Source organism: Gallinula chloropus (genome assembly GCF_964237585.1).
Source record: "Gallinula chloropus genome assembly, chromosome: 4".
Classification (NCBI taxonomy): domain Eukaryota; kingdom Metazoa; phylum Chordata; class Aves; order Gruiformes; family Rallidae; genus Gallinula; species Gallinula chloropus.
Genome location: NC_140088.1, coordinates 82,472,765 through 82,496,638, shown reverse-complemented (window position 1 = coordinate 82,496,638; position 23,874 = coordinate 82,472,765). Strand labels below are relative to the sequence as shown.

At 65.0% G+C, this 23,874-nt stretch overlaps 1 protein-coding gene across 1 annotated transcript; it reads right to left on the bottom strand.

Annotated features, from left to right (window-relative positions):
* Window positions 1-10,058: 10,058 nt before the first annotated feature.
* Window positions 10,059-23,441, bottom strand: SIGLEC1 (sialic acid binding Ig like lectin 1; the record flags this gene model as incomplete). The annotated part of the gene is made up of 21 exons (XM_084263278.1): window positions 10,059-10,260; window positions 10,591-10,663; window positions 10,764-10,863; window positions 11,464-11,760; window positions 12,136-12,390; window positions 12,529-12,828; window positions 13,151-13,402; window positions 13,653-13,958; window positions 14,366-14,620; window positions 14,978-15,286; window positions 16,081-16,335; window positions 16,799-17,098; window positions 17,490-17,744; window positions 18,254-18,556; window positions 19,263-19,517; window positions 20,245-20,544; window positions 20,738-20,992; window positions 21,545-21,811; window positions 22,138-22,434; window positions 22,521-22,877; window positions 23,393-23,441. 21 exons carry the CDS (start codon window positions 23,439-23,441, stop codon window positions 10,243-10,245), a joined length of 5,058 nt encoding a protein of 1,685 aa, XP_084119404.1. The 3' UTR covers window positions 10,059-10,242.
* Window positions 23,442-23,874: the final 433 nt, after the last annotated feature.

Sequence of the window (23,874 nt, the reverse complement as noted above, 5' to 3'; positions counted from 1 at the left end):
CGGCGACCGGGACCTCACGAAGGACACACCGGGGCTCCGAACCCCCCGACACCCACCCGGGCTCCGCCGCATCCGTAGCGCGGGGCTGTGGCGGGCTCGGTCGGCGCTGGACCGTCCCGGAGGGGTCTTGGTTCGTCCCGGTTCTCCGAAGGGAGATCCCGGCCGAGGCAAGAGGAACGGGGAGTTCAAGGCCTCCGGTTTGCCCTTGGGCTGGGGTGGGCCCCGAGGGTCCGTGCCTGCGGCAGCCGGTGCCCATCCATCCCCGAAACAACCGGAGCAGCGCGGGGCAAATAGAAATAGCTTAGCGGGGAAAAGAAAATAAAATAAAAAAGAGAAAAAAATTATATTATTAAAAAAAAAAGCAGAGAAGGAGGGAGAAAATAAAATGCAGCAAACGAATAACGCGGAGCAGGGGCGGAGCGGGGAGCCGGGACGCGGCCGGGCGGGTGCGGAACAAGGGCCGAACCGGCTCCGCGGAGGGCCGGTGGCCCCGTCCCGGACCCTCGGCTCTGTGGGGCCGGGAGGGGCGAGCGGGGCCCGGCGGCGGGATGGAGCCCCGGTTCGGGTGGACGCTGAAAAGTGGCAACCGGCTCCGCGCTCCCGGAGCTGCGGCGGGGCCGGGCCGGGCTAAGGCCGGGCAACCGGGATCCGCTCTCCTCGGCAGCCGGGCCGGGCTGGAGGCTGGTTCATTCATGTCGTGACATTGGCAAACGATTTTTAACGAAAATCAGGGAAAACACCCCCGACCTAAACCCACCGTCCGCCCCGCAGAGGCGATGCCCGGCGGCCACGCGTGGGGAAGGGCTCCGGGCCAGTCTCCAGGGGGGAAAGGCGAGGGCAGCCGCCCTTTGGGACATATTCTAACGAAACATCTTCCCTCCGCCCAGCCTCGGCACCGGGCGGCAGCTCGGGACGCGGTATAACCGGGCGAGAAGCGTCCCCGGAGCCCGGTCAGCCGCCGCCGCGCCCCACGTCCCTCACCCGCGGCTGCTGCTCTCTTACTGCTATTTCCCTCGTTTCGGCCAATGCTAAAGTTAATAATAATAATAATAATAATTAATATTGATAATAATACATCTGCTGCGGGCGGGTCTGAGCTTGCGGGGGAGCGGAGGAAGGAGATACGCGGGTGCGAGTCGGCGCCGCCGCCGCCGCTCCCGAGAAGCAGAACCGAAGGGCTCGGCGCTGCTCCGCGGGCTGCGCAGGGTGGAGCGGAGCCGCCGCAGCCTCTGCCTGCCCTGCCTTGTCACGACACATCGCCATAGTCGCGATAGGAATCCAAAATTATGCTGCTTGTCGTGACGATACGGTAACGACCGTTGGTGCCTTTGTGTTCCCGCCGCTGTCAGTGCCGTTAGCGATGGGTTCAGTGTTTATTGTTGCTGCTGTTGTTTCTCTCCCGCCCGGGCCGTGCGGGGCAGACCTCAGCCCGGGGAAGCCCGGCCCGACCCCGTTTCCACCCGCTCCCCATACCGCTGCCGGGCCCTCCCTGAGCCGCCGCCCCGCTTCCGCTCCGGGGGTGCGGTGAAGGGGCAAACATCATCCCCCCACATCCCCCCGAAAAAAAAAGGGAGAGAAAAATTCCTTCATTTTCCCGTTTTACGCCGGGGCGAAGGGCCCCGTTCTGCCGCCCAGAGCTCCGCGGGCCCGGCTGGAAATGAAGGTAACGCGGGGCCGGCCCGGTGCCCGCCCTGTTCCGCACGGCTGGGCTGGGCTCGGCTCGGTGGGATCGCGATTTTCCGCTCCCACGGCCCACGCAGGCGGCCTGCGGGTCCCGGTGCCGGGCTGCGGGCGGGGATGTCGCCCGGGAGCGGAGCCGGGGCTTCCCCGCACCCGCCAGCCCCGGAGAGTCCCGGCCCGCCGGGCTCATGCCAAGCACAACAGCGGGGACCCTCCTCTACCGTTCCCACCCCACAAACGAACGTTCTTCTCCGGGAAGACCCCCGGGGCCCTGCTCCCGGCTCGGGGACGCAGGGCGTCCCGGGCGCGGCCGAGCCTGTCGTGTTCCTCCGGCCCCGGTGCCGGAGCAGCGAGGCCGCGGCTGGAGGAGACCGGAGAGCCGGGCCCAGGCCAGGGCAGCGCGGCGGAGCACGGTAACCGCTTGCGGGGCATCCGCGGACACAGGGAAGGGGTGTGAAAACACGGGGAAGGGGCGGGGGGGGGTGGGCACGGGTAAGTGTGCAGAGACACGGGGGAAATGGGGAGGGGGGGGGGCTGTGCGTGGACACCGGGTGGACACGGGTGGATACGGGGGAACCATGCAAAGAGACGGGGAAAACGTGGGTGGACACGGGGAAAAACGTACAAGGGACTCGGGGGAAATGTGCGCGGACGCGGGTGAAGGTGGATGGATACGGGGAAGATGTGCACGGCACGGGGAACCGCACACGGGCACGGCGGGGGGAGGTGGAGAGGGGGGGAGACGTGTAGGGACGCGGGGGAGATGCGCACGGACACGGGCGAACGTGCAAGGACACGGGGAGCCGTGTGAGGACACCGGGTCAGTGTGCGTGGACGCGGGATAAACGCGCAAGGGAACGAATGAAACGTGCCACGGACGCGGGGGGAGGGGGGTCTGGGGGAACCGGTGAGCGGGCGCTGGGAACATGCGTGGGTACAGCGGGGGTGTGCGCGGGGAGTGTGACACGGCGTGACCCTGCCCGCCGTTGCGGGGACACGGGGCAGCCCCGCGTGGGGACAGCGCGGCCGAGCACCTCTCCCTTCTTGTGGGAGGGGGGTAGAGGGTGTTTGGAGGGGGGGGGAGGGGTGTTGGCTGTTCGCCCGTTTGTTTTGTTTTCACAGCCAATTAGGTATCCAATTACCCGACACGGCGGCGCGCAGACACGCGTGAACGTGCGTGGACACACCGGAGCGGAGCACTGGAACGGGTGAGCGCGCACGGCCGCCGTGCCACCGCGCACGGCCGCGGGTGGGTGCGCAGGACCACGGTGCCACCGCGCACGGCCGCGGGTGGGTGCGCAGGACCACGGTGCCACCGCGCACAGCCGCGGGTGGGTGCCAGGGCCACGGGTGTGGGTGCGCAGGACCACGGTGCCACCGCGCACGGCCGCGGGTGGGTGCGCAAGAGCACGGTGCCACCGCGCACAGCCGCGGGTGGGTGCCAGGGCCACGGGTGTGGGTGCGCAGGGCCACGGGTGTGGGTGCGCAGGACCACGGTGCCACCGCGCACGGCCGCGGGTGGGTGCGCAGGGCCACGGTGCCACCGCGCACGGCCGCGGGTGGGTGCGCGCAGCCCCGCCGTGCCCGCGCACACGCTTTACACGCGTGGGTGTGCGGGGCTTGCACACCGTGCCCGGGTGGAACTTCCCGCGGGCAGAGCCGCGGGCAGGGCTGCGGCGTGTCCCCGGGCGCGGGCACGGGTGGGTGCAGGAGGACACGGTGCCACTGAGCACGGGCCCAAACAGCCGCGCGTGGGCACGATGGCACCGTGCGCGGGCACGGGTTGGCGGCCACGGACGGAGTGTGACGGGCTGCAGACAGGGCTGTACGTGTGCGCCGTGCCCTGACAGGGTGCCCAGCCCGTGGGGTCCCCCAGCTGCACCCCTCTGCAGCGCTGCGGGGCATTTTTGCCGCGGATGGGTGCGTGTCGCTCTCCCCGGGGCTACCCCCGCCGGTCCGGGACCGGGCCCCGGGGCTGCTCGCCGAGACACGCGTGGACTGGCGTCCACCCACCCCGGGCTCCGGAGGCTGCTCCTGGGGCTCCGCAGAGCGCTGGGGGTCCTGGGGGCACCCACCCCGTCCCGGGCCCTCCTGGGGGTGCCCAGTCAAGACGTGTCCCCCTCTCCGGTTCCCCGGCAGCGCTGATTTCGTTAGAGGAGCCGACTGTCCCGGGCAGCCCAGGGTGGCCCCGGGAGCGGGCGGGCGGGGGACACCCTTCCTCGGGTGGGGGGTCACCTGTACCCGGTCCACAACCGCTCCCACACCCCGCCGGCTTTCCCCGCGGGTGGGTGCGCTTCCCTCCGCCCGGCCCCGCGCATCCGCTCTGATACAACGAAATCTAAAGAAATCAAACGAAATCAAACGAAATCAGGGCGGGCCGGTACCACAGCACCACCGGCACGGCTGGTTCCATTCCCCACCAGCGCCCCAGCCCGTCGGCACCGGGGATTCCGGTCCAGCACCCCGTCCCGGGCGGCAGCACCTCCTTCCGCCGGGCACCCCACCCCAAACGAGTCCACGGCGGCGGGGCCACCTCCACACGGGGAGTGGCTGGGGCCGGGGACCCCAGACCCTTCCTTGCTCCTGGGATCCTCTCCCCCAACATCCTGGTTTCTGGGGTTCCTGTCCCTCCTCATGATCCCAGCTCCCGCCGTTCCCACTTCAGGGATTTCAGCTCCGGGGACCCTGGTCCAGGCAGCACAGTGGTCCTGGCAGAGGTCTGGCCCCGCGGAGCCCCGCAGCCTGGCCCAGCCCCAGTCCCGAGCATCCTGCCAGCGGCTGGAATTGAGAGAAAAATAAATCACGGGTGTGGGGAGTGAAGAGCTCAGACGGACACGGGGCAGAGTGAGGTGCTGAAGGAAACGACACTAGCACCCACAGACACCCCGCCCAGGTCCCCAGGATCCCATGGGGCAGGATGGACCCTCAGACCGTAGCATGTGGGGTGGGGGAGGTGCGATGGCTTGTCTGTGTCCTCCAGCTGCACCACACGCAGAGGCTGCGTTATCGGTGCCTCAGTTTCCCCTCTCCAAGACCACTCAAGACCCGTGGGGAAGGTGATGCAGCCACAAGCCCCCCTGCCTACCCTCAGCTCCAGCCACATCCTCCTGCTAGGGAGCCTGGCACAGTCGGTGCCACCCCACCCCACCCCCCTCCAACGAAGGCTGGAGGCACATGGTGTCCACAGATCAGCATCATTGCTGGAAACATCCCCAACAGAGCCCAGACCAACACAGGATGTGGAGTCACAAGCTATGGGCACTGGGAAGGCATCCAAAAGCGGGGAGCAGCAAGGCAAAGGAGCACAGACAGGTCTCGGGGCTCAGCTTGTCCCAGGGCAGCCACAGGTTCTTTTGCACCAGAAGATGCTGCTCAGCGTTTTGTCGCGGTTTCTGGTTCACCTGCTGCCCTGCACATCACCCTCTGCCCTTCAGCTGCACCCAGCCCGGGGGGCTTACCCCCCACCCTGGCCAAGGCAGACATGCAGTGAGGGGGAGTGGGGCTGCAGGGACCCACGGGTGACAGGGTGTCAGTGCTGCTGGCACACCGCGTGACACCAGATGCACAGAGGAGGGTGTGATCGCAGCCCCGGGGATCTGCCACCCCGTTTTCATAACCTTGATCTTTCAGGTTTCCCCAGCTCTGCTGGAAATCTCACCCCCCTCTCCCCCAAACCCCCAGGGTCCCCCAAGGATGCTCACTGTGGGGCCCCAGGACACTCACTGTAGGTCCAGTGCCTGCCCACCCCCCCCGCCCCCCCCACCCTCCCCAGCCTGCACACAGAGCTGCTCTCAGCCGCAGTAGCCAACATGTGTCCCACTCTCCAGGACCCAGTCCTGCCCCACAAGCCCCCATAACCACTGCACACAGGCAATGCTGGTTAATGAGCATCACATTAATGTAGTTTGGGACCTTGATGCACCTCATCCATGGACCCCTGGGGTGCTCCTGGGGGTTCCCACAGTGGCCCTGGCTGTGCCAACTATCCCAGCAGTCATGGGGAGGCCCCAAGGGACCCCCATAAATCTCCACTGCTGTCAGGGGGAGCAGTGGGGTCCCCCCACAGTGGTGGGGCTGGGTGGGACAGACAGTGCCAGGGTCCCCTGGGTTTGCAGGGTGACAAAATCCCGGGCAGAGAAAGGAGAGGAGGGGTGCTGGGCAGGACTCATGGGAGCTCCCACAGCGTGTGGGGGTTTGGTGTGGGCACCGCAGAGGGGCCATGCGGCTTATCGGGGCTGGGGGTGGTGAGCACCATCCCCTCTACCCCACTGGTCCCAGCCCAGCCCCCGCGTGACCTCAGCCACGAGGTGCAGCCACGTGCCAGGAACCGGGCAGCGTGCGTGACACGGGGATGGGGAGGGGGGTGGGGGATGGGGGGCACACACGGGGTGTTCTTCCCCACCCACGCCCATTGCCACTGACTCGGGCCCCATCAGGTCCCACCGCAGGACGAGCCTCGCCGCCCCCCAGCCCGCAGCTAGCGGTGACCTACAGCTCCCGATGAGGATGGCGGGGAAGAAGCGGGATGGGCTCAGCAGATGCTGTGGAGAGCGCTAAACCTCGCCGCGGGAGGACGTGAGAAGCGCCGGCGCTGGGATGGAGGAGAGGTGGCCCTGGCAGGGGGGACCCTCAGGGTGGGCTCTGAGCAGGGTGGGGGCTCAGCTGCCGGGGTAGATGCTGGGAAGCACAGAGGCATCCCAAGGTGGGTGGCACGGCATTACCCCCCACACCTCTTGTTTTGGCGTAGCGGTGGCACCCCCCATCCCACGCCACTGGCACCGACCCGCTGGGTTGGTGCTGATGAGAGCTGATGCTGCTGGCAGGGACCAGGACGCGGGGCAGGATGAGGCCACATCCGCACCGGGGCCATCACATGGAACGGGGTGGGCTCACAGCCCACCGTGCTGGCAATAACCATCACAAGAGCCATCAGCATCACTGCCACATGGAGTCCAGCCAGGCTCACGCTAGGGGACAGCTCTGCCAGCGCTGGGTGAGGGCAGGGAGCCCAGCCCCACGTCCCCCTCCGCCGTCCCCGGGATTACTGCAAACAGTAAATCACAGCGCGGTAATTTATCCGAGGAGAAATGCCTGGCACATTTCTGCAAAGTCCTCTGCCCGATGGCAAATCCGTGGCCCCCGGTTCACCTTCCGACCTGCCCTTATTCCCTCGCTCTGCCTTTACACCATGTGACGGGGGGATTTGGCTTAACGTGTGTGTCGCCGCGCAGAAGGGAAGGAGGAGAAGGAGCTCAGAGGGCCGGGAGGTAATCGCTGGCTCCCTGCCCACGGTGTGGGGCTGCTCCCGCGCCCGTGGGGATGGATTAAGGCATGTGTGCACCCCAGTCCCCTCCAGAGCCCTCCCCACATCCCCAAGTCCCTCCCGTGGGGGTCAGGCTCAGGTTCGGCGTTACAGCCACAATCCTTCGCCTCTCCCTCTGCACCGCCTGCTCCCTCCTGCCCCTGCACTGCTCTCCTTCCCGGTGGGATGTATGTCTTGTAACTGGTGGGACCTTCCCCTCACCCTCTTCCCTCCAACCCCCCCGGGACCAGCCTGCACCAGTTGCGTTGCCGGGAAGAGCCGGCATCTGGCACGGCCGGCCGGCGGCAACTCACGGGGCCAGACGTGTGCATGTCAGCCAGCAACATCTGCCCCAGCCCCCCCCCCCCCAGCAGGACACTGTCAGGAGGGGCCAGCTGGAGCAGCCCGGATGCCCTGGGAAGAAGGGAGGCGGGGGGGTGGGCAAGAAGTAATTAACTTCAGGCTGGGGAGAAGCGGGAGGGAGGGAAGGGATGCGCATGGGGACCCTTCTCCAGGCCAAGGACTCGGCTGGGAGGCCGTGAGCAGCGTGGGCGCAGGTGGTGGAGGAGGAGGAGGGTTCCTCAGCGGTGGGGTCAGAGGGCTCAGCCATGGAGATACCGTGAAAAGGTGATTTCCAGCCAGAGGGAGGGACCTGCCCAGGTCACCCAGCTCCATCGCAGCTCATCTGTCTGGGCTTGTAGTTTGGCAGACGACAGAGGTTTAACCTCGCTGCTGCCAGATGCTCCGAGGGATCTCGGCGAGGAAACAGTGGCTGCTGCTATGGGCTGAGGAGGGGGATACCTGCCCACCACCCTGCCTGACACCTGTGGGTTCAGAGATGCTCCCATCCCTATCCTATCAGATACCCCAATGTCCCCCAAAACTGGTGTCTCCATCTCCCAGTGCAGGAAATCAGCTGCATGAGCCCCTGACTGGTGTAAACTGGGGTGCTGATACCTGCTGGCAGGAATTGCTGAGTGCTTCCAGCAATAAACCTGGGTGACTGCTCCAAAGCCGGGGACCTGGTCACTGTTGGGGTTCCCCACTGTTGTCCCCTCCAGCCCGACTGTGTCCCTCAGCTCTCTGTCCCAATGCTGCAAGTGGGAGCAGTTCTGCAGGGTCACTCCTGCCCGGTGCCAGGTCTGAGCCCCCCCAGTTCTGCTTCCCCCTATGTCAGCACTGCCCCTCACCACAGACCTGGGGGTGGGCTGGGGACCTCCTGAGGTCTCTGCTCCAAGGACAAACCACCCAGATCAGCTTGTTCAGGTCCCTGTCCTGCCCTGTGTGGGTACCCCTTTGGCCCCCAGGTCCTGGGCCATCATGCCACAGCAAAGCCTTATTTTTCCTTATATCAAGGCAGCCTTTTGATTTCTGCCTCCTTTGCCCCAGCCCTGCCACCGGGCTCCCCAGGGAAGGGTTTGGTTCCAATGCAGCAGGGTGGCTGCAAGGTCCCCAGTTGTCCCCACTGTGGCTCAGCACCCCCCTGCCCAGTCTCTCCACCGACCTCAGGGCACTTTGTGGGCATTTCTCGGGCGTCCGGAGCACCAGCAGGACAGGGAACCATGGTGCTGGTCCCAGTGCTGGGCAAGGGGAACCATCGCTGCCTGGTGCTCCCATGGGGGACACCAGCCTTGTCCCTCCTCCCTGAATGCACCCAGTGAGCACCAGTGAGCTGTTGTGGGGGGGTGTCTCTGAATCCCTTCCCACTGTGCCATGTCCAGCTGCCACCTTGCCTGGAGACTGTGGGAGGAATGGGGACAGGGACAGGGATGGGAATGGGGTGGGGATGGGATGAGGATGGAGACAGGGATGGGATGGGGATAGAAAGGAATGGGGATGGGAATAGGGATGGGGACACGGATGAGGACAGAGACAAGGATGGGGACAGGGATAGGGGTGGCAATGGGACAGAGGCAGGAACAACCTCCCCACACGCAGTCCTGTGAGCTGAGGGGGCCCTGCTCTTCTTTTGGGGACATCGCCCCCTGTTCTCACTCTGGGGAGATTGCCTATCTGCTGACAAACCTTTCCTGCAGCTGTCCCACCAGCCCGCACCCACAGGACCATCCTGGGCAGGATGCTCACGCAGGGCAGGAGGCAGCACCACCAGTGGGATGCGGCACTGGGAGCTGCAGGACCAGGAGGACTCCCCCGAGGAGGATGAGGGTCTGTGCCACCCTGAGAGCTGAGCAGGAGGGAGATCAGCTGGAAACACGGCTGGCAGCTCGGGAGGTCGGAGCACAGGAGGAGGGGCTGGCTGCCTCTCCCACGCCCCGGCACAGCAGCTCGCTGCCTCGGTGCATCACGAGGAGCAGCGGAACAGGCAGGTAAGGGGGGGATTAACCTCCCCCCAGCCCCCAGCCCCCGAGCCGTGCTCTGGAAGCTGCAGCCCCCCGTTCCCAAGCGCCGTCTGAGCTCCCGGCCGAGGCGCTGGCCGGTGGTGTCCGGCAGCCAGGTGGCCGCAGGGTGACATCTAACGGCAGCGGGCCGGGAGGGGACACGTCTGGGGGCTGCAGCTTGTGCAGGCGAAGCCCACCCAGCCCCAGCTCCTTGTCACCCACTGCCTCTGCCCAGGAGCCGAGGGGACAGGCGTTTGGCCGGGGGGCACCTCTGCCCTCTTGCGAGCGGCCTGATGAGACACACGCTGGGAAGATGGGGTGCAGTGACCGTGGGGGGCTCTGAGCATCACGTTCCCCCACCCCCTGCCAGTCCGAGCCATCGCTCCATGGTTGCCACAGGCTTTGAGGGATTGCATGAAGGGAACAGGGACACCATCACACCCCCAACACGACAGAGTGCTCGGGGTGAGCCAGCCCTGCCCAGCCCCACGGCTACCCAGTTCCCCTCTGCCTCTCCCTTCCCAAAGCTCATCCCAACAGACATTGCTCTGGTTTTACAGCACACAGGGAGATCCCGGCAGGCAGGGGGTGGTGGTCGTGGTAGGGGGGTGGGACAGTGGTGATGGAGATGCTGCCCCCCAGCTCACATCGCCACCAGGAGAGTTTATTTCATTTGCTTTCTGGGCTTTTGCTGCTGGAGAGCTTGCCAGTGCCTGGCAAGCAGGGAGCATGCCCAGTGTGAGAACAACATCCACAGCAGGGAACAGGGGGGCAGAGGGGTTGAGGGGGTATGGGGACCAGACAGTTATCCCCGAGCTGGTGGCTGCCATCTCGACCATGGGATGGGAGTGATGGCACCGGCTGCCTGGCTCCAGCCAGACCTGGGCTGCTACAGTTGCTCTGGGCTAAAGAGCCACATGCTTAAGAAGCTGCATTCATCTGGAAAAGGTGGGGACTAGTTGGGGACGCCCTGCCCACAGTGGGGCCAAAGGAGCACCCAGAGCATTGTCCAGAGGGGCCAGCACCATGTGCACTGTGAAGCCCCTCCGGGATGAGGGTCCCCACGAGGCTCTGCCTGCTCCTCCGGCCCGATCCCCAGCTCCAGCAACGATGGCCAAGCATTCCAGCCAGACCCATGTCCCCCACCCAGGTGCTGGAGCAGTGCTGGGATGCTGTCCAGCCCAATGCACCCTGCAGACCCCCCACGGAGATCCTCTGGGAGCTTGGGGTGGGTGGTCCTTACAGCTAACCCCAACTGAGGGCACCCACCTGCTCCTGCTCCCGTTCGCTCCTCAGCTCGAAGGTCTCCTCAGCATCAGACCAGCCCCAAAACTTCCTCATCCTGGAGTTGGGGAGAGAACTGGCATCCCCACTGCCCACCATGGGCCAGCTCAGCCTGGGGGTCCCCATCCCCCCCTGCCCACCCTAGGCGGGGACTTTACCTGGGCCACAGCTTCAGAGCCAGGAGGGCCAGGGCGGCCACAAAGATGACAGCGGTGAGCAGCCCCCCCAGGATGGTAAAGGCCAGGAGGTGGGAGAGAGCTGCAGGCAGAGGGGAGCCAGGGCAGACCCCTGCTGGCACCGGGGCTGCCGGCTCCTCAAGACCCTGTGCCCTGCGAGGGGGTGCTCCCCTTGCCCCAGCCCTTTGCCCTGTGGTTTCAAGCACAGCACAGCTCTGGGGACAGGTACGTGGGACTCCCCCTGGACTTGGGGTGAAGGGAACCCTGGGGAGGTGACTGTGACCACCAAGATCCCTGGGGCTGGGGATGAGGATGCTGTGGGGGGATATGGCACTGCGCTGGGACTCGTAGGGAACCTCACAGGGACACACATGCAGTGGGCTGTGCCTGCCCACCTCGCTGTTCCCTGCACCTGCACATCACCCCGGGCTGTGTGCTGTGTGCTGCCCTGGGATGGGCAGGGAGCGGGCAAGGGGGGGGTCACCTAGCACACCCACAAGCACCATCACCCCGAAGGGCCAAACCCAAGCCCACCTCCCATCGCTTTGCTTGTTGCTCAGTCTGCAGCGTTTGACTCAACTTTTACCCCTTTAACCCACGCAGAGCCCCCACTGCCCCCCTCACCCCCCAGCACGTGACACCCCATGGCGTGGGGGGGAGGCGGGGGGGCAACCCCACTCACTGTGCACATCGAAGTAGGTGCTGGCCGTGGCGTTGCCCAGGGGGTTGGCAGCCACGCAGGTGTATTCCCCCGAGTGCTCCGTGCCCAGAGCCCCCAGCTCCACGCGGAGGCTGTTGTGGGAGGGGGAGGCGCGGACCCCCGCTGCAGTGGCAGGGGCCAGGCTGGAGGCCAGGAGCTGTCCGCGGTGGTAGAGGGTGATGGTGGAGGCCGGGTGGCTGCTGGCCCTGCACATCACGATGCCCGCCCGCCCGCTGCGGTTCTCCAGGAAGGTGCTGATGGATACATCCCGGGGGGAGTCTGTGTGGGGGAGATGATGGGGCTGATGGTGGGACCCCCTCCATGGGCTGTTCAGTGCATCCCTCCCCCGGGCCCGATCAGCTCCAGTCACAAAGCCTTTTGCTTCCAACCCCTGGCTGGAGATGTGTCCCCCCCCCGGCTGGGAGCACAATGGCTTTAAATCTGATTTTGGGGAGGTATCTGCTGCCAGGTAACACCCCGACATCCTCTTCCTCTGAGCCAAAGGGCAGGGAGAAGAGGAAGAAGAGGAGAAAGCCCCCCCCCCCTTGCTATGGCAGGACAGCACGGATGGGATGCAGGTGATGCTGGGCTGACTGTGCCCCACATACTAGGGGTTCCACACCCCATCCTGCCCGGGTCTGGGGGGACACTCACAGAGCACGCTGAGGCTGAGTGGGGGTGATGTGGCACTGCCCCGTGTCCCGCTCGCCTGGCAGTGGTAGGAGCCAGCGTCAGTGCTGGAGACGTGGGCAAGGACCAGGGATGCAGCCTGTCCATCCTGCAGCCACTGTCCGTCCTTGTACCAGGTGTAGTTGGCCTCTTCCCCCACCCAAGGGACCCCGGAGCAGGTCACGGTGGCTGCGCTGCCCTCGGGGACTTCTGGTGAGGGCTTGACCGTGACTGTGACCCCTGAGAAGGAGAAGAAGGGAGGCTGGGGGTGCTCAGGGTTTGCACCAGGACCACCCCCACGGCTCCCAAAAGGCTCCCAAGAGCCTTGGGTTCCGATGGGGCCCCGACACCGGGCTCGCTGTGGCCGTGACCCCTCACCTCCCACGTCCAGGTGCAGGGATGAGGACGTGGCACCGTAGCTGTTGTTGGCTGAGCAGATGTAGACCCCTGCGTCCCGCAGCTCCAGCGCCCCCATCCCCACCCGCAGCGAGTTGGGGGCCACCTGGACGGCGAAGCGTGGGTCAGCTGGACCGCGAGTGGAGACCAGGGGGGTCCGGCCGGGCCCCCGGAGCAGGGCGATGTCGGAGGGCGGGTAGCTGTCCACGGTGCAGAGCAGGACGGCCTGCCGCCCTCCCCGGGGCTCCACCAAGGCGACGAAGGCTGGCTCCTGCGGTGCGTCTGCAGGGACCGGGACAGCGTTCCCCCCACCGCCCCTCCAGCCAGGGGACCGACGGTCGGGGCTGAGGGGGCTGGCTGAGCCGAGCAGGGGGGGCGGTGGAGAGCTGTGCGAAAGCCGGGAGCACTTGGGACCCCCACCCCCGCCGGGCCAGGGGCTGTGATGTCACTACATGTCGCGAGATGGCACCAGGTGGCGACATAGACCGTCCTCCCGACCGCTGAGCCCGCGACGTCCCTCCCGGGCTGCCCTCCGCCCGCTGTGTCCGTGTCTGTCCCCTGTGTGTGCCCCCCCTCCCCGCCCCCGCCGCCGCCCCTCACTCACACAGCACCCTCAGGGCGGCGGGGGGGGCCCGGCGTCCGCGCTGCCCCCTCCCCACCTGGCAGGAGTAGGTCCCCGCGTCCGCACGCTGGGCGCTGGGCAGAGCGAAGGAGGAGTCGGGTCCCTGGGCCATCCACCGCCCGTTCTTGTACCACGTGTAGCCGGTGCCGGGGCGCCCGCCCGTGTCGCGACAGGTCAGAGTCACGTCGGTCCCCTCGGGCACCTCGACAGAGGGTCGCACCTCCACCCTGACAGCTGTGGAGAGCGGGATGGAGCTGGGCCATGGTGGGAAAAGCCTTTCCCAGCTCCAGAGCTGCTGGCACATGTCCTCAGGGTGCGACGTGGGGCACGATGTGGAGCCAGCGCCCACCCGAGCGGGCAGCAGCATCTCCCTGCCCTCCCTCCAGCCCCACACTGATGCTCTGCTGCCCAACACAACAAGACCCCCTCAACACCGCATCCAGCAGCCCCTCGTGCCCCCCAGCCATGGTGCCTCTGGACTCACCCCGCACGCTGAGGGGCAGGGATGTGTGGGTGCTGCCGAGGGGACTGTGTGCCTGGCACTCATACTCCCCCTCATCTTCCTCAGAGGCATCCCGGAGCTCCAGCCGCAGCGTGTTGGGAGTGAGGGGGATGCTCCCGCTCTGCCCGGGGTGGTGGTCTCCTGCAGCGGGGCTGGCAGCCACCAGCTGCCCCTCCTTGAGCAGCGTGATCTGGGATGGGGGGTTGCTCTCCACCGTGCAGAGAAGGATGACTGCCGTCCCCTCGCCGCTCTCCGTGAAGGCCTTCATCCACAGGTTCCTGGGAGGGTCTGCAGGAAGGAAACGGGGGGTGGGTTGGACCACCCCCATCTGAAAGTGAGGTGAGGGAGAGGGGCTGCAGGTTTGCTGCCGGGGTCTGAGGCTCAGAGGGGAACCTGGCCAGCATTTACTATATAAAACAATCCTGCAACGGTTCTTGAAAGCCAAAGGTTTCTCTGCTTCAGTTTGGTGCAAAGCAGGAGGACAAACTTGGGGTGCTTGGAGGTGCATCACCAAATCTCCTGCCGCAGCCGGGGAGGCTGTTTGGCTGGGGGCAGGACTAGGAGTAAAGCTCAGCTTAGTTCTGAGAGTTCCCAGGGATGATAACCCCTGAGGGACACACCCTTGCCCCATGTGGGTGCTGAGGACCACCCCCCCCCAATTGTGGTGTGAAGGCCCCCCGGCCACAGGAACTCACAGAGCACGTTGAGGGTGGCAGGGGCAGAGCTGCGGGTCCGCGCCGGGGTCCGCACGGTGCAGTGGTAGGAGGCGGCGTCGGTGACAGCGACACTGGGGAAGGTGAGGGACGGGGACGAGCCGCTGCTCAGCCAGACCTTGTTCTTGTACCACACGTAGCCCAGCGCCTCGCCACCTCCCGTCTTGACTGCACAGGTCAGGTTGACAGCGTCACCTTCCCGGACGTCTGGGGATGGGGAGATCCAGACCCCGATGGCTGCGACAGGAGGGGATGCAGGTGATGCTCAGGGGGAGCTGCTCTCAGCCATCATGGCACCTGGGAGCTTCCTTCCCCTTTCTCCAATGAAGACACAGCAGCCATAGGGTGACGCGGGGTGACACCGTCTTAGCCCTCCATCCCCATAACCACATGTCTTCCTCCTCTTCCCCACCATTTCTGTGCTGCCCATCCTCTTCCAGCTTCCCTCCCCTCTCATCCCCACCAGCATCCTCCAGCAGCCTTATCACCAACCCACCCCTTCCACCTCTACTGCTCCCCACCGCTGCTTGTGGACCCCCATCCATGGCCTCCCCCTGCCTGCGCTCCCCAGGGCAACACCAGCCCGGCACTGACCGCTGGTGGTGAAGTTGGCGGTGGTGCTGGCGTTGCCGTAGGCGTTGCTGGCAGAGCAGACGTACTCGCCCTCATCCTCCAGCAGCACGGGCCGGATGCTGACCCGCAGCGTGTTGAAGGCCGAGGTGACGCTGAGCCGTGGTGGGATGAGGGGCCAGGGCTGCGCTGTGGAGGCCACCAGCGCCTGGTCCTTGAAGAGAGACAACTCTGCCCCCGGGCTGCTGTCCACCATGCATTGCAGGACCCCCCCACGCCCCTCGGGGGTCTCCAGGAAGGAGGTCAGCACTGGCGCCCGCGGAGGGTCTTCCCAGGGCAGGTGTTACACACAGGGTAGGTGAGAGAACCCCAATGTCCCTTGGGATGGGACACTTGGGCCTGGTCCTGGGGGGTCCTGTTCCCCCCAGGTGCCAGGTGACATTGCCCCCCCAAGGCTCCTCGCCCCCCCCAGGTGTTTGTGGCAGCCCCTGGCACCCCCCAGCCTTTCCAGGGGGGTGAAAACACGGTGCAAAAGAACCCAGATGTTTGTTCCTTCTAACAGTCCCCTTTAATGGGGGGGGGGGTGACCCTGCTTCCCCCCAGGACTCTCTACTCAACAGAGGACAAGCTCCACTGGCTGGGTCACTCACGAGGGGTGTAGGGAAGAGACACCCCCTGAACCACCTCTGGGGCAGGGGAGATCCTACTGCTAATGGTGCAGAGCTATGGGCCAGGTGCTCTCTGCATGCCAACCACAACCATGCTCAGCACCATGCCTCAGCACCATCACACCTTGGCACCATGACGCCTCAGCACCATCCCAATCCCAGCTCCAGCCCAATCCCAGCAACATCCTACCTCAGCACCATCCTGGCCCAGCACAATCCCACCCCACCCCAGTACCATCCCACCCCAGCACCATCCCAATTTCAGCACCATCCCAATCCCAGCAACATCCCACCCCAGCAATATCCTGACCCAGCACCACCCCATCCTCATCCCCATCTCATTACCAGCACCATCCCACCCCAGCACCGTCCCACCCCCAGGACCATCCTGGCCCAGCATCATCCCACCCCAGCCCCCTGCTCCCCCTGCCTGGCTCCTCAGCAGGGTTACCCACTCACAGGCGACGTGCAGGGCGACGGCTGGGGAGATGCTGGTCCCCGAGGGGCTGCGGGCCTGGCAGTGGTAGGACCCAGCGGCGGTGCTGGCGATGTGGGGCAGCGCGAGGAGCTTGTCAGAGCCCTCCTGGAGCCGCACACTGTTCTTGTACCAGGAGTAGACGGTGTCGTCCTGCGGCTCCCCCACCACTTGGCACGTCAGGGACACGTCGTCTCCTTCCCGCAGCTCCGCGGACGGCGAGACGAGGACTCGGGCAGCTGGAGCACAGGGAGACGATGAGATGATGGCTCCAGCTCGCAGAGTGCTGCAGCAGAGTGCGGCACTGCCGGCTGCTGAGCATCCCTGACAGCACAGGATGGGAACAACCCCCCCCCCCCGGCACCACTTCCATAGCGTGTGTCATAGCATGGAGCATTCTGGTGCTCTTGTCCTGGCCAGGGAAAACATGTCACTCCCTGTCCCCATTAGCTGCACCACCCCCACCCCCAAATCCATTACTGGTGGTGCCCAGAACTGATGGGTTTGAATATGGGTGTCTTGGGGCAGGGAGGGTGAGCCCAGGTGGGATCCAGCGCTGACACCGTCTCCCATGGGGATGCCTCCGCAGGAATGCATTGACATTGATCAGGGCCAGGCACTGATGCCCACCCCTGGGGATCACACCCCTCTGCCACAGCCTGGAAGCTTTTGGGGGGTCTCAAGCTGTCTGGCAGCACTCACTCTGCACGCGGAAGTACAGGCGTCGGGACGCGGCGCCGTGCGCGTTGGTAGCGGTGCAGCTGTAGGAGCCTTCGTCTGCCAGCGTCACCTCCTGGATCTCCACCCTGAGGGTGTTGGGGGTGGCCGAGACCCCAACCCGTGGGCTGGGGCTGCTCCACCCATCGCTGGCAGCCAGCAGCTGGTGGTCCCGGCTCAGGGCCAGCCGGGCTGGGGGGTTGCTGGCCACCGAGCACTGGAAGATGGCCAGGCGGCCGCTCTCTGTCTCCAGGAAGGCTGTCAGGTGGGGGTCCCGTGGTGGGTCTGTGCAGGGCAGGAGAGGGCGGCTGAGCAGGGGAAGGGGAAGGGGAAGGGGAAGGGGAAGGGGAAGGGGAAGGGGAAGGGGAAGGGGAAGGGGAAAGGGAAGGGGAAGGGGAAGGGGAAGGGGAAGAGGAAAGGAAACTGGAAGGGGATCTCTGCAAGCCAGAGCCCTGCCAGCACAAGTTAAGGGTGCGTTTGCTCCACAGGAAAGCAAAGAGGCTGCAGTTGGTGGCCTGGAAGGACAAATGCCCATGGAAGAAGCACCAGGACATCTAAATGTTCCCAAAGATCCACACATACACCCTCATCACCTCTGCCCAGACACCACCTCCCCGCAACCTGGAGACACTGGCCCCCCAGCTAAGCTGAGCATCCCCCAGCAGCCCCTGCGTACACATCACATCCAGGGTGACGTCGGGCGAGCTCCGGCTGCTGCCGTCAGCGGTGGCTTCGCAGCGGTAGAGCCCGGCGTCCGTGCTGGCCACTTGCTGAAACATCAGCGAGGCGCTGGAGCCCTCAGCGAGCTGCTGCCCGTTTCGGTACCAGGTGAAGATGGGCAGAGCTGGGGAGTCGCTGCTCAGCCGGCAGGTCAGGTTGGCGGCGTGACCTTCCAGCACGTGGGAGGACGGAGCCACGGTGATGCTGGCAGCTACGGGCAGGGGCAGGAGGGAAAACAGGCTGTGGCATGGGCTGCGGTTCCTTCCCACCCTCCCCTCTCCCAGGATCTTCCCAGATGCCGCAGGGATCTGGCTCCATCCTCCCCACCACCCCTTCCCCACTCTCAGTCTCAGCCCTGAAGTCCACGGCCGCGCTGGCATTGCCCTGCGTGTTCCCAGCCCAGCACACCTATGTCCCCTCATCCTCCAGCACCACATCCTGCTCAGCTGGCAGGTCAGGTTGGCAGTGTGACCTTCCAGCACATGGGAGGATGGAGCCACTGTGATGCTGGCAGCTACGGGCAGGGGCAGGAGGGAAAACAGGCTGTGGCATGGGCTGCGGTTCCTCCCAAGCCTGGCCAGCTTGCGTGTGGCTTTGCAGCTATTGCAGGAGAAAGCGAACCCCAACTTGTCTCCTTCCCACCCTCCCCTCTCCCAGGATCTTCCCAGATGCCGCAGGGATCTGGCTCCATCCTCCCCACCACCCCTTCCCCACTCTCACTCTCAGCCCTGAAGTCCAGGGCCGCGCTGGCATTGCCCTGCGTGTTCCCAGCCCAGCACACGTAGGTCCCTTCATCCTCCAGCACCACGTCCTGCACCTCCACCTTCACGCTGTTGTACGACACGGTGGTGTGGAGCCTGGGGCTGGGGGCTGTGGGGCAGCCCCATGTGCAGGCTATCACTTCTTCTCCTCTCCATAGGGTCATGTTGGCCTCTGGGTCGCTCTCAACAGTGCACTGGATGATGCCCCGGCGCCCACCCTGTGTCTCCAGGAAGGAGCTCATCACCGGTCGCCTCGGTGGGTCTGCAGGGTTAAAACACTGCCAGTGAGAACACTTTGGGTTCCTGAGGTGGGGAGAAGTACAGGAACCCAAGGGCTTGCTGCTTTCCAGCACAGCTCCTGGGCAGCACTGCCTCCAGCTGCCAGCCCACAGGGTCCTACATCTGTCCCAGACAACTCCGATGCCACCTCTGCTGTCACCCAGCTTGAGCTTGGGGACAGAGTGCCTGGGCCCGGCCCTACGCCAGACGCCAGGGTGGGTGTGCTGAAGGGTTTGGGCAGTGCTGTTTCCTCCCATGACTACGGAAGAGCCCTGTTTGGGCAGGACGGGAAGTGGCTCTCTCTGCTCTTCCTGGGTTGGCATCAAGGGAGGATGTGATTTTTACAGCCAGGAGAGCGATTGGGAAGGCAAAATCCAACCAAGATATATGTTTTCTTTCACAGGGATCATTCATTGCTCTGAGGGATTGAATGTAGTTGGTTGGGACTTTTAAAAACTCTTTTGGGTCTTAGGTATTTGGGGATTCTTTGGATTTCTCCCTGAATTCAAAGCTTTAAGGGAGGTTTCCACCCTCCCCACATTCCAAGAGCTCCTTGGCCTTGGGGTGTGAGCAGCAGAGGGGCTTCCCAGTGGGACCACCCAGCGCAGAGCCCAGGACTCCCTCTCTGGCCTGGGGGTTTGCAGGATGACCCCCCCCACCCCATACACACATACTCTGGCAGCACTTACAGAGCACGCGGAGCAGGACGGCTGCCGACGTGTCGCTGCTGTTGCTGCTGCGGACGCTGCACTGGAAAGCGCCCGTGTCCTCCCCATGGACGGAGGGGAAGCGCAGGGTGGGCTCTGAGCTTTCCTGCAGCCACTTGCTGTTCCTGTACCAGGTGTAGAGGGGCTCCTCCACTGCAGCCTGAGCCCCCAGGCAGGTCAGGGTGACGGCAGCCCCTTCTCGCACCTCCGCCGAGGGGTGGATCAGGACCTCTGTGGCTGTAGGAGGGAGGGGAGAGGGATGTCAAGGAGAGAGGGGAAACCTCTGCTGCAGACCTCAGCCCTTCCTTGGCTCCGTCCAGCCAAAGTTCTGTGCTCAACATCCCTTTATGGCAGGACCTGAGCCTCCCCTTCCCTCGCAGGTCCTGGCAGCAGCCACATCCTGGGTGGGAAATGATCCCTGGGGACACTGGGCATCAGCCAGTATGTCTGTCCCCATATCTCCAACCTTTCCCAAGCCTTCACTCCCTGCCTTGCTCCCAGCACAGCTCCATCCCCTCTGCCCACAGTGGCCAGAGGCATCTTGACAGACACCCCCACTAACTGCCATGGCACCCAACTCAAGTCTGTTTTCAGGTCTGTTGAACTCTGAGGTCCGTCTCGGTTTCTCCGGACACCCTAAGGGAAGTCCCTCTCTTGGGGGTCTGTCTTCTGGTGGATTTTGGGGCATTCTGAAAAACAAGACTTAGGGCTGCCACCGACTCAGTGAACAGCATTGACCCCTCACTGTGAGGAAGGATTGCAGGGGGGGGCGGGGGGCACCATCACTGCATGGCCCCTGAGGCACTGATGTGTCACTGTCGTGTCCCCCCACCAGTGTCCCAGCAGTCCCTCCAGCTCCGGGGGCTGTGTGGGGCCCTCCAGAAACAACGCATGGGGGGGTTCATCGATCCCCAAGCCCCCAAGGCTGGGCAACCCCCTTTGTGCCAGGACGGGCCAGACTTACCACGGACAACGAAGAGCTTGTCGGCGCTGGCGTTGCCGTAGGCGTTGGTGGCGACGCAGCGGTACTCCCCGCTGTCCTGCGGCCCCGTGCCCTGGATCTCCAGCCGCAGGGCGTTGCGGGACGCGGTGACGCTGAACCGCTGCTCCGGGGCCGCCTGCAAGCCGCTGGCTGCCAGCAAGGTGCCGTCGCGGTAGAGAGCCACGGTGGCTGGGGGGTGGCTGTCCACGGCGCAGCGGACGATGGCCAACCTGCCCCCCTGTGTCTCCTGGAAGAGCGTCACGGTGGGGGTTCGGGGGGGGTCTGTGGGAGGGGAGAGGATGCTGCAGCTGAGGGCTGAACCCCTCTTGAATTTGCAACTGAACCCAAGGTGTCTGGGTCGAACACTTTGTTCCGGCCCAGCGGGGTTTTGGGCAGCCTCTGGCACAAAGGGACCCTTGTCCTGAGAGGGGACAAGCCCACCCCCCCATCCCCTGGCAGAGCCATGGGCACTCACACGTCACGCTCAGGCTGATGGCTTGGGAAGTGTCGCTGCCCCAGTCATTGGTCACCTTGCAGATATAGTAGCCGGCGTCGCTGGCGGATGCGGGGTGGAAGAGCAGGTGGTGGGCAGTGCTGTCCTGGAGCCAGGCACCGTTCTTGTACCAGGTGTAGCTGAGGTCCTGATCCACCCTGCCAGGGACGTCACAGGACAAGGTGGTGGCTGTCCCCTCCTGCACCTCAGCTGCAGGGCTCACTGAGATCTTGGCAGCTGATGGAGATGGCGGCGTGGTCAGGATGACACAGGAGGCAGGAGGATGGACCCTGGCTGCAGACCCTCTCCCCAGCCCCTGAAGTCTCAGGGACAGGTGGGAGCTCCTCTTCCCCCCCCCCCCCCCCCAAAGGATGGGAGGGGTTTGGGGTGGTGTCCCCCCACTAGGCAGATTGGGTTGAGGGTCTAGCTGCAACAAAAAGCCCTGGGGACCAAGCGCATAGTGGGTGCAGCAGCATCCTCATGCCCTCATGCTCTGGGGGATGTCTGCAAGGACAAGAGTGGGCCCACAGACCACCCTGGCTGCAAATTCTCGTGAGCTCTGACAACAGCCTTGCAGCCAGCTCTGCTCCCCAGGCCTGGCCGAACCTCCCCACACCCCCTCTATGGGGGCACCCCTGGGCCACAGAGGATGAAGGACATGAGTACGGCACGATGGAGGCATCACAGTCCTCCCCCACGGCCCTCCCCAGCTCCCAGAGCTCTGGCTGGTCCCAGCCACCTCGGTGCCAGCCCCTGCCCACCCCGCTCTGCTCTGCCCCAGGCACACACAGAAGATGTAGAGCGTCACGGCAGGTGCTGCCCCGGTCCCGACGGCGTTTTCGGCTTCACAGTGGTACTGCCCGTAGTCCTCGCGGCGAATCTCCCGGAGGGTCAGGATCTGCTCGCTGCCCACGGCCACCCCGTCCTTGTACCAGCGGTATGCTGAGATGGCAGGGTAGCTGCTGCCCACCTTGCAGCTGAGGGACACTGTGTCACCCACGCGGATGTTCTGCCCTGTCGGGGAGCTGACCGAGACCTGGATGTCCTTAGGAACGTCTGTGGGGGGACACAGACAGACACGGCAGGGGCGGTGGTGAGGATGGGACACCCCTGCAGTCCCATCCCACTGTTTAGATGTGAGGGTCTGGCGCAGGAAAAGGGGAGCTGGGGGGAAGGGGAGCAGCTGTGGGTGCCAGGATGTGCCATGGAGCTGGAGCCAGCACTTGGGCAGCGGTTATGGCACCGATGCCAGCTCCAGCCACGGAGAGCCCATGGCACAGGGAGGGGGAAGCAGGAGGAAGCTCTGCCCTGGATTTTCACAGGGAGGAAGGCAAAAAGAGCCGGGGTGCCCCCATCTCCCTGCACAGAGCCGCCCCACGTACGTCTCACCCGCAGGACCACTTCCCCAGCCGCTCTCCTGGAGCCGTAAGAGGCTTCGCAGAGCAGTCTTTTGGAGTGGTCCTTCCAGGTGAAGGAGGTGGTGAGGGTCAAGCTGTGGCTGACCCCCTTTGTGTCCATCTGGAACTGGCTGGCCACTGTTGAGACCTGGGGGTCGTAGCCCTCCCAGCGCAGCGCGACGTCTCCCGGCGGGCAGACGTAGGGTATGGAACACACCAACGTGGACGTTTGCCCCTCGGTTTCCTCCTCGTTGGCGGAAACACTCGGGTGCTCGAGGTCGTCTGGGGATGGAGAGCAGAGGTGGTGGGATGCCAAGGGAGGGCTGGCATTGGTGGTGGTTGGGGGGGTATCTCACCGCCGTACCCACCCAAAACGCTCAGCATCACATCCCGCTCCGCCGACCAGCGGTCACCGTTGATGATCTCAAAGCGGAACCTGTACGAGCCACTGTCCTCCAGCGTCAGCCCCCGCAGCAGCAGGGTGCAGTTACGAGCAGCGGGGTCCCCCAGGAGCTGAGCGCGGCCCCTGAAGCTGGCGTCCACCTCCTGGGCTGCCGAGTGGAACACCACTGTCTTCCTGTCCTTGTAGACCTTGTACCAGATGGCCACGATGCCGTCGTTGGCCGTCACGTCGTCGGGGTAGCTCAGGGTGCAAGGGAAAACCACGCAGGACTCCCTGACACCCTGCAGAGACTCTGGGTAGGTGATCCCCCATGAGCCAAGTGCTGTGGTGGAGAGGGGAGGCAGCAGAGGGGTGTCAGGGGTGAGCCATGCTGGGGGCCACTGCGGTCTGCAGCCCCCTGCTCCCCTCCTGGCACCCACTGGCATCTCCTGAGCTGCTTGAACTGGCAGGGGCTCAGAGGGGAGGATGTGGGAAAGGAGAAGAGGGGTGTGGGGTAAACACCCCTCCCAAAAAGTAATTTTCCAGGTGGAGGAGGGGAAGAGCCAGCTCTGGGTGCTACGTTCAGCCCTTGCTGGCCCCTTGTCCTTTCATGCTCCCTCCACCCCCTGCCCACTCCGTTCCAGAGCCCAGCACCATCAGTGCCGTAGCACTGTGCCCCCTGGGAGCTCTGCCCCACGGGAGCATAGCACAATGTGGTACATGATGGCACACCCCCTCAGACCATCTGCTGCACCCATCCCACCTGTCCCTTGGGCTCCCACCCCTCCCAGTGCAGAGCCAGGGCACTGGGCTGTACTGGCAGCGCAGGAGGGAGAAGGTCTCTCAGTGGCACCGTACCTGGTGGGACGAGGCTGGCCAGGAGGACAACCCACCATGTCAGGGGCATGGCAGCGCCGGGGGGGTCCCTGGGGGTGGAGGCAGGGTGGGAGGTGGCCAGTCTTTGGCAGAGAGGACCCTGACAGCAAGAAGAGGGGGTCACAGGCTTTCATGCACACTGTAAGGCAGCGTGGGCCAGCGTTTCCCCCTGCCCCAGTACCAGCTGAGGGCAATTCCTTCTGCACCCAGTGGGAAACCTGGGTCCCAGCTCATCCACATGTCAAAATTCATCCAGTGACCCACACAGGACGAATCCCGCTTGCACCCATGCCCATGTTGCTTGGGATGCTGGGAGCAGTGGCACCATCTCCAACCAGCTGGGTTGGGAGACGGATGGCACGGGCTGGGGGATGGGGAGGCCCAGCCTTGCTGAGTTCTGACTGGAGTTTAAGGAGCTGGGCTGGGTTTTCCAGCGGGGCGACGAGGTTTCCGCATCCGTGCAA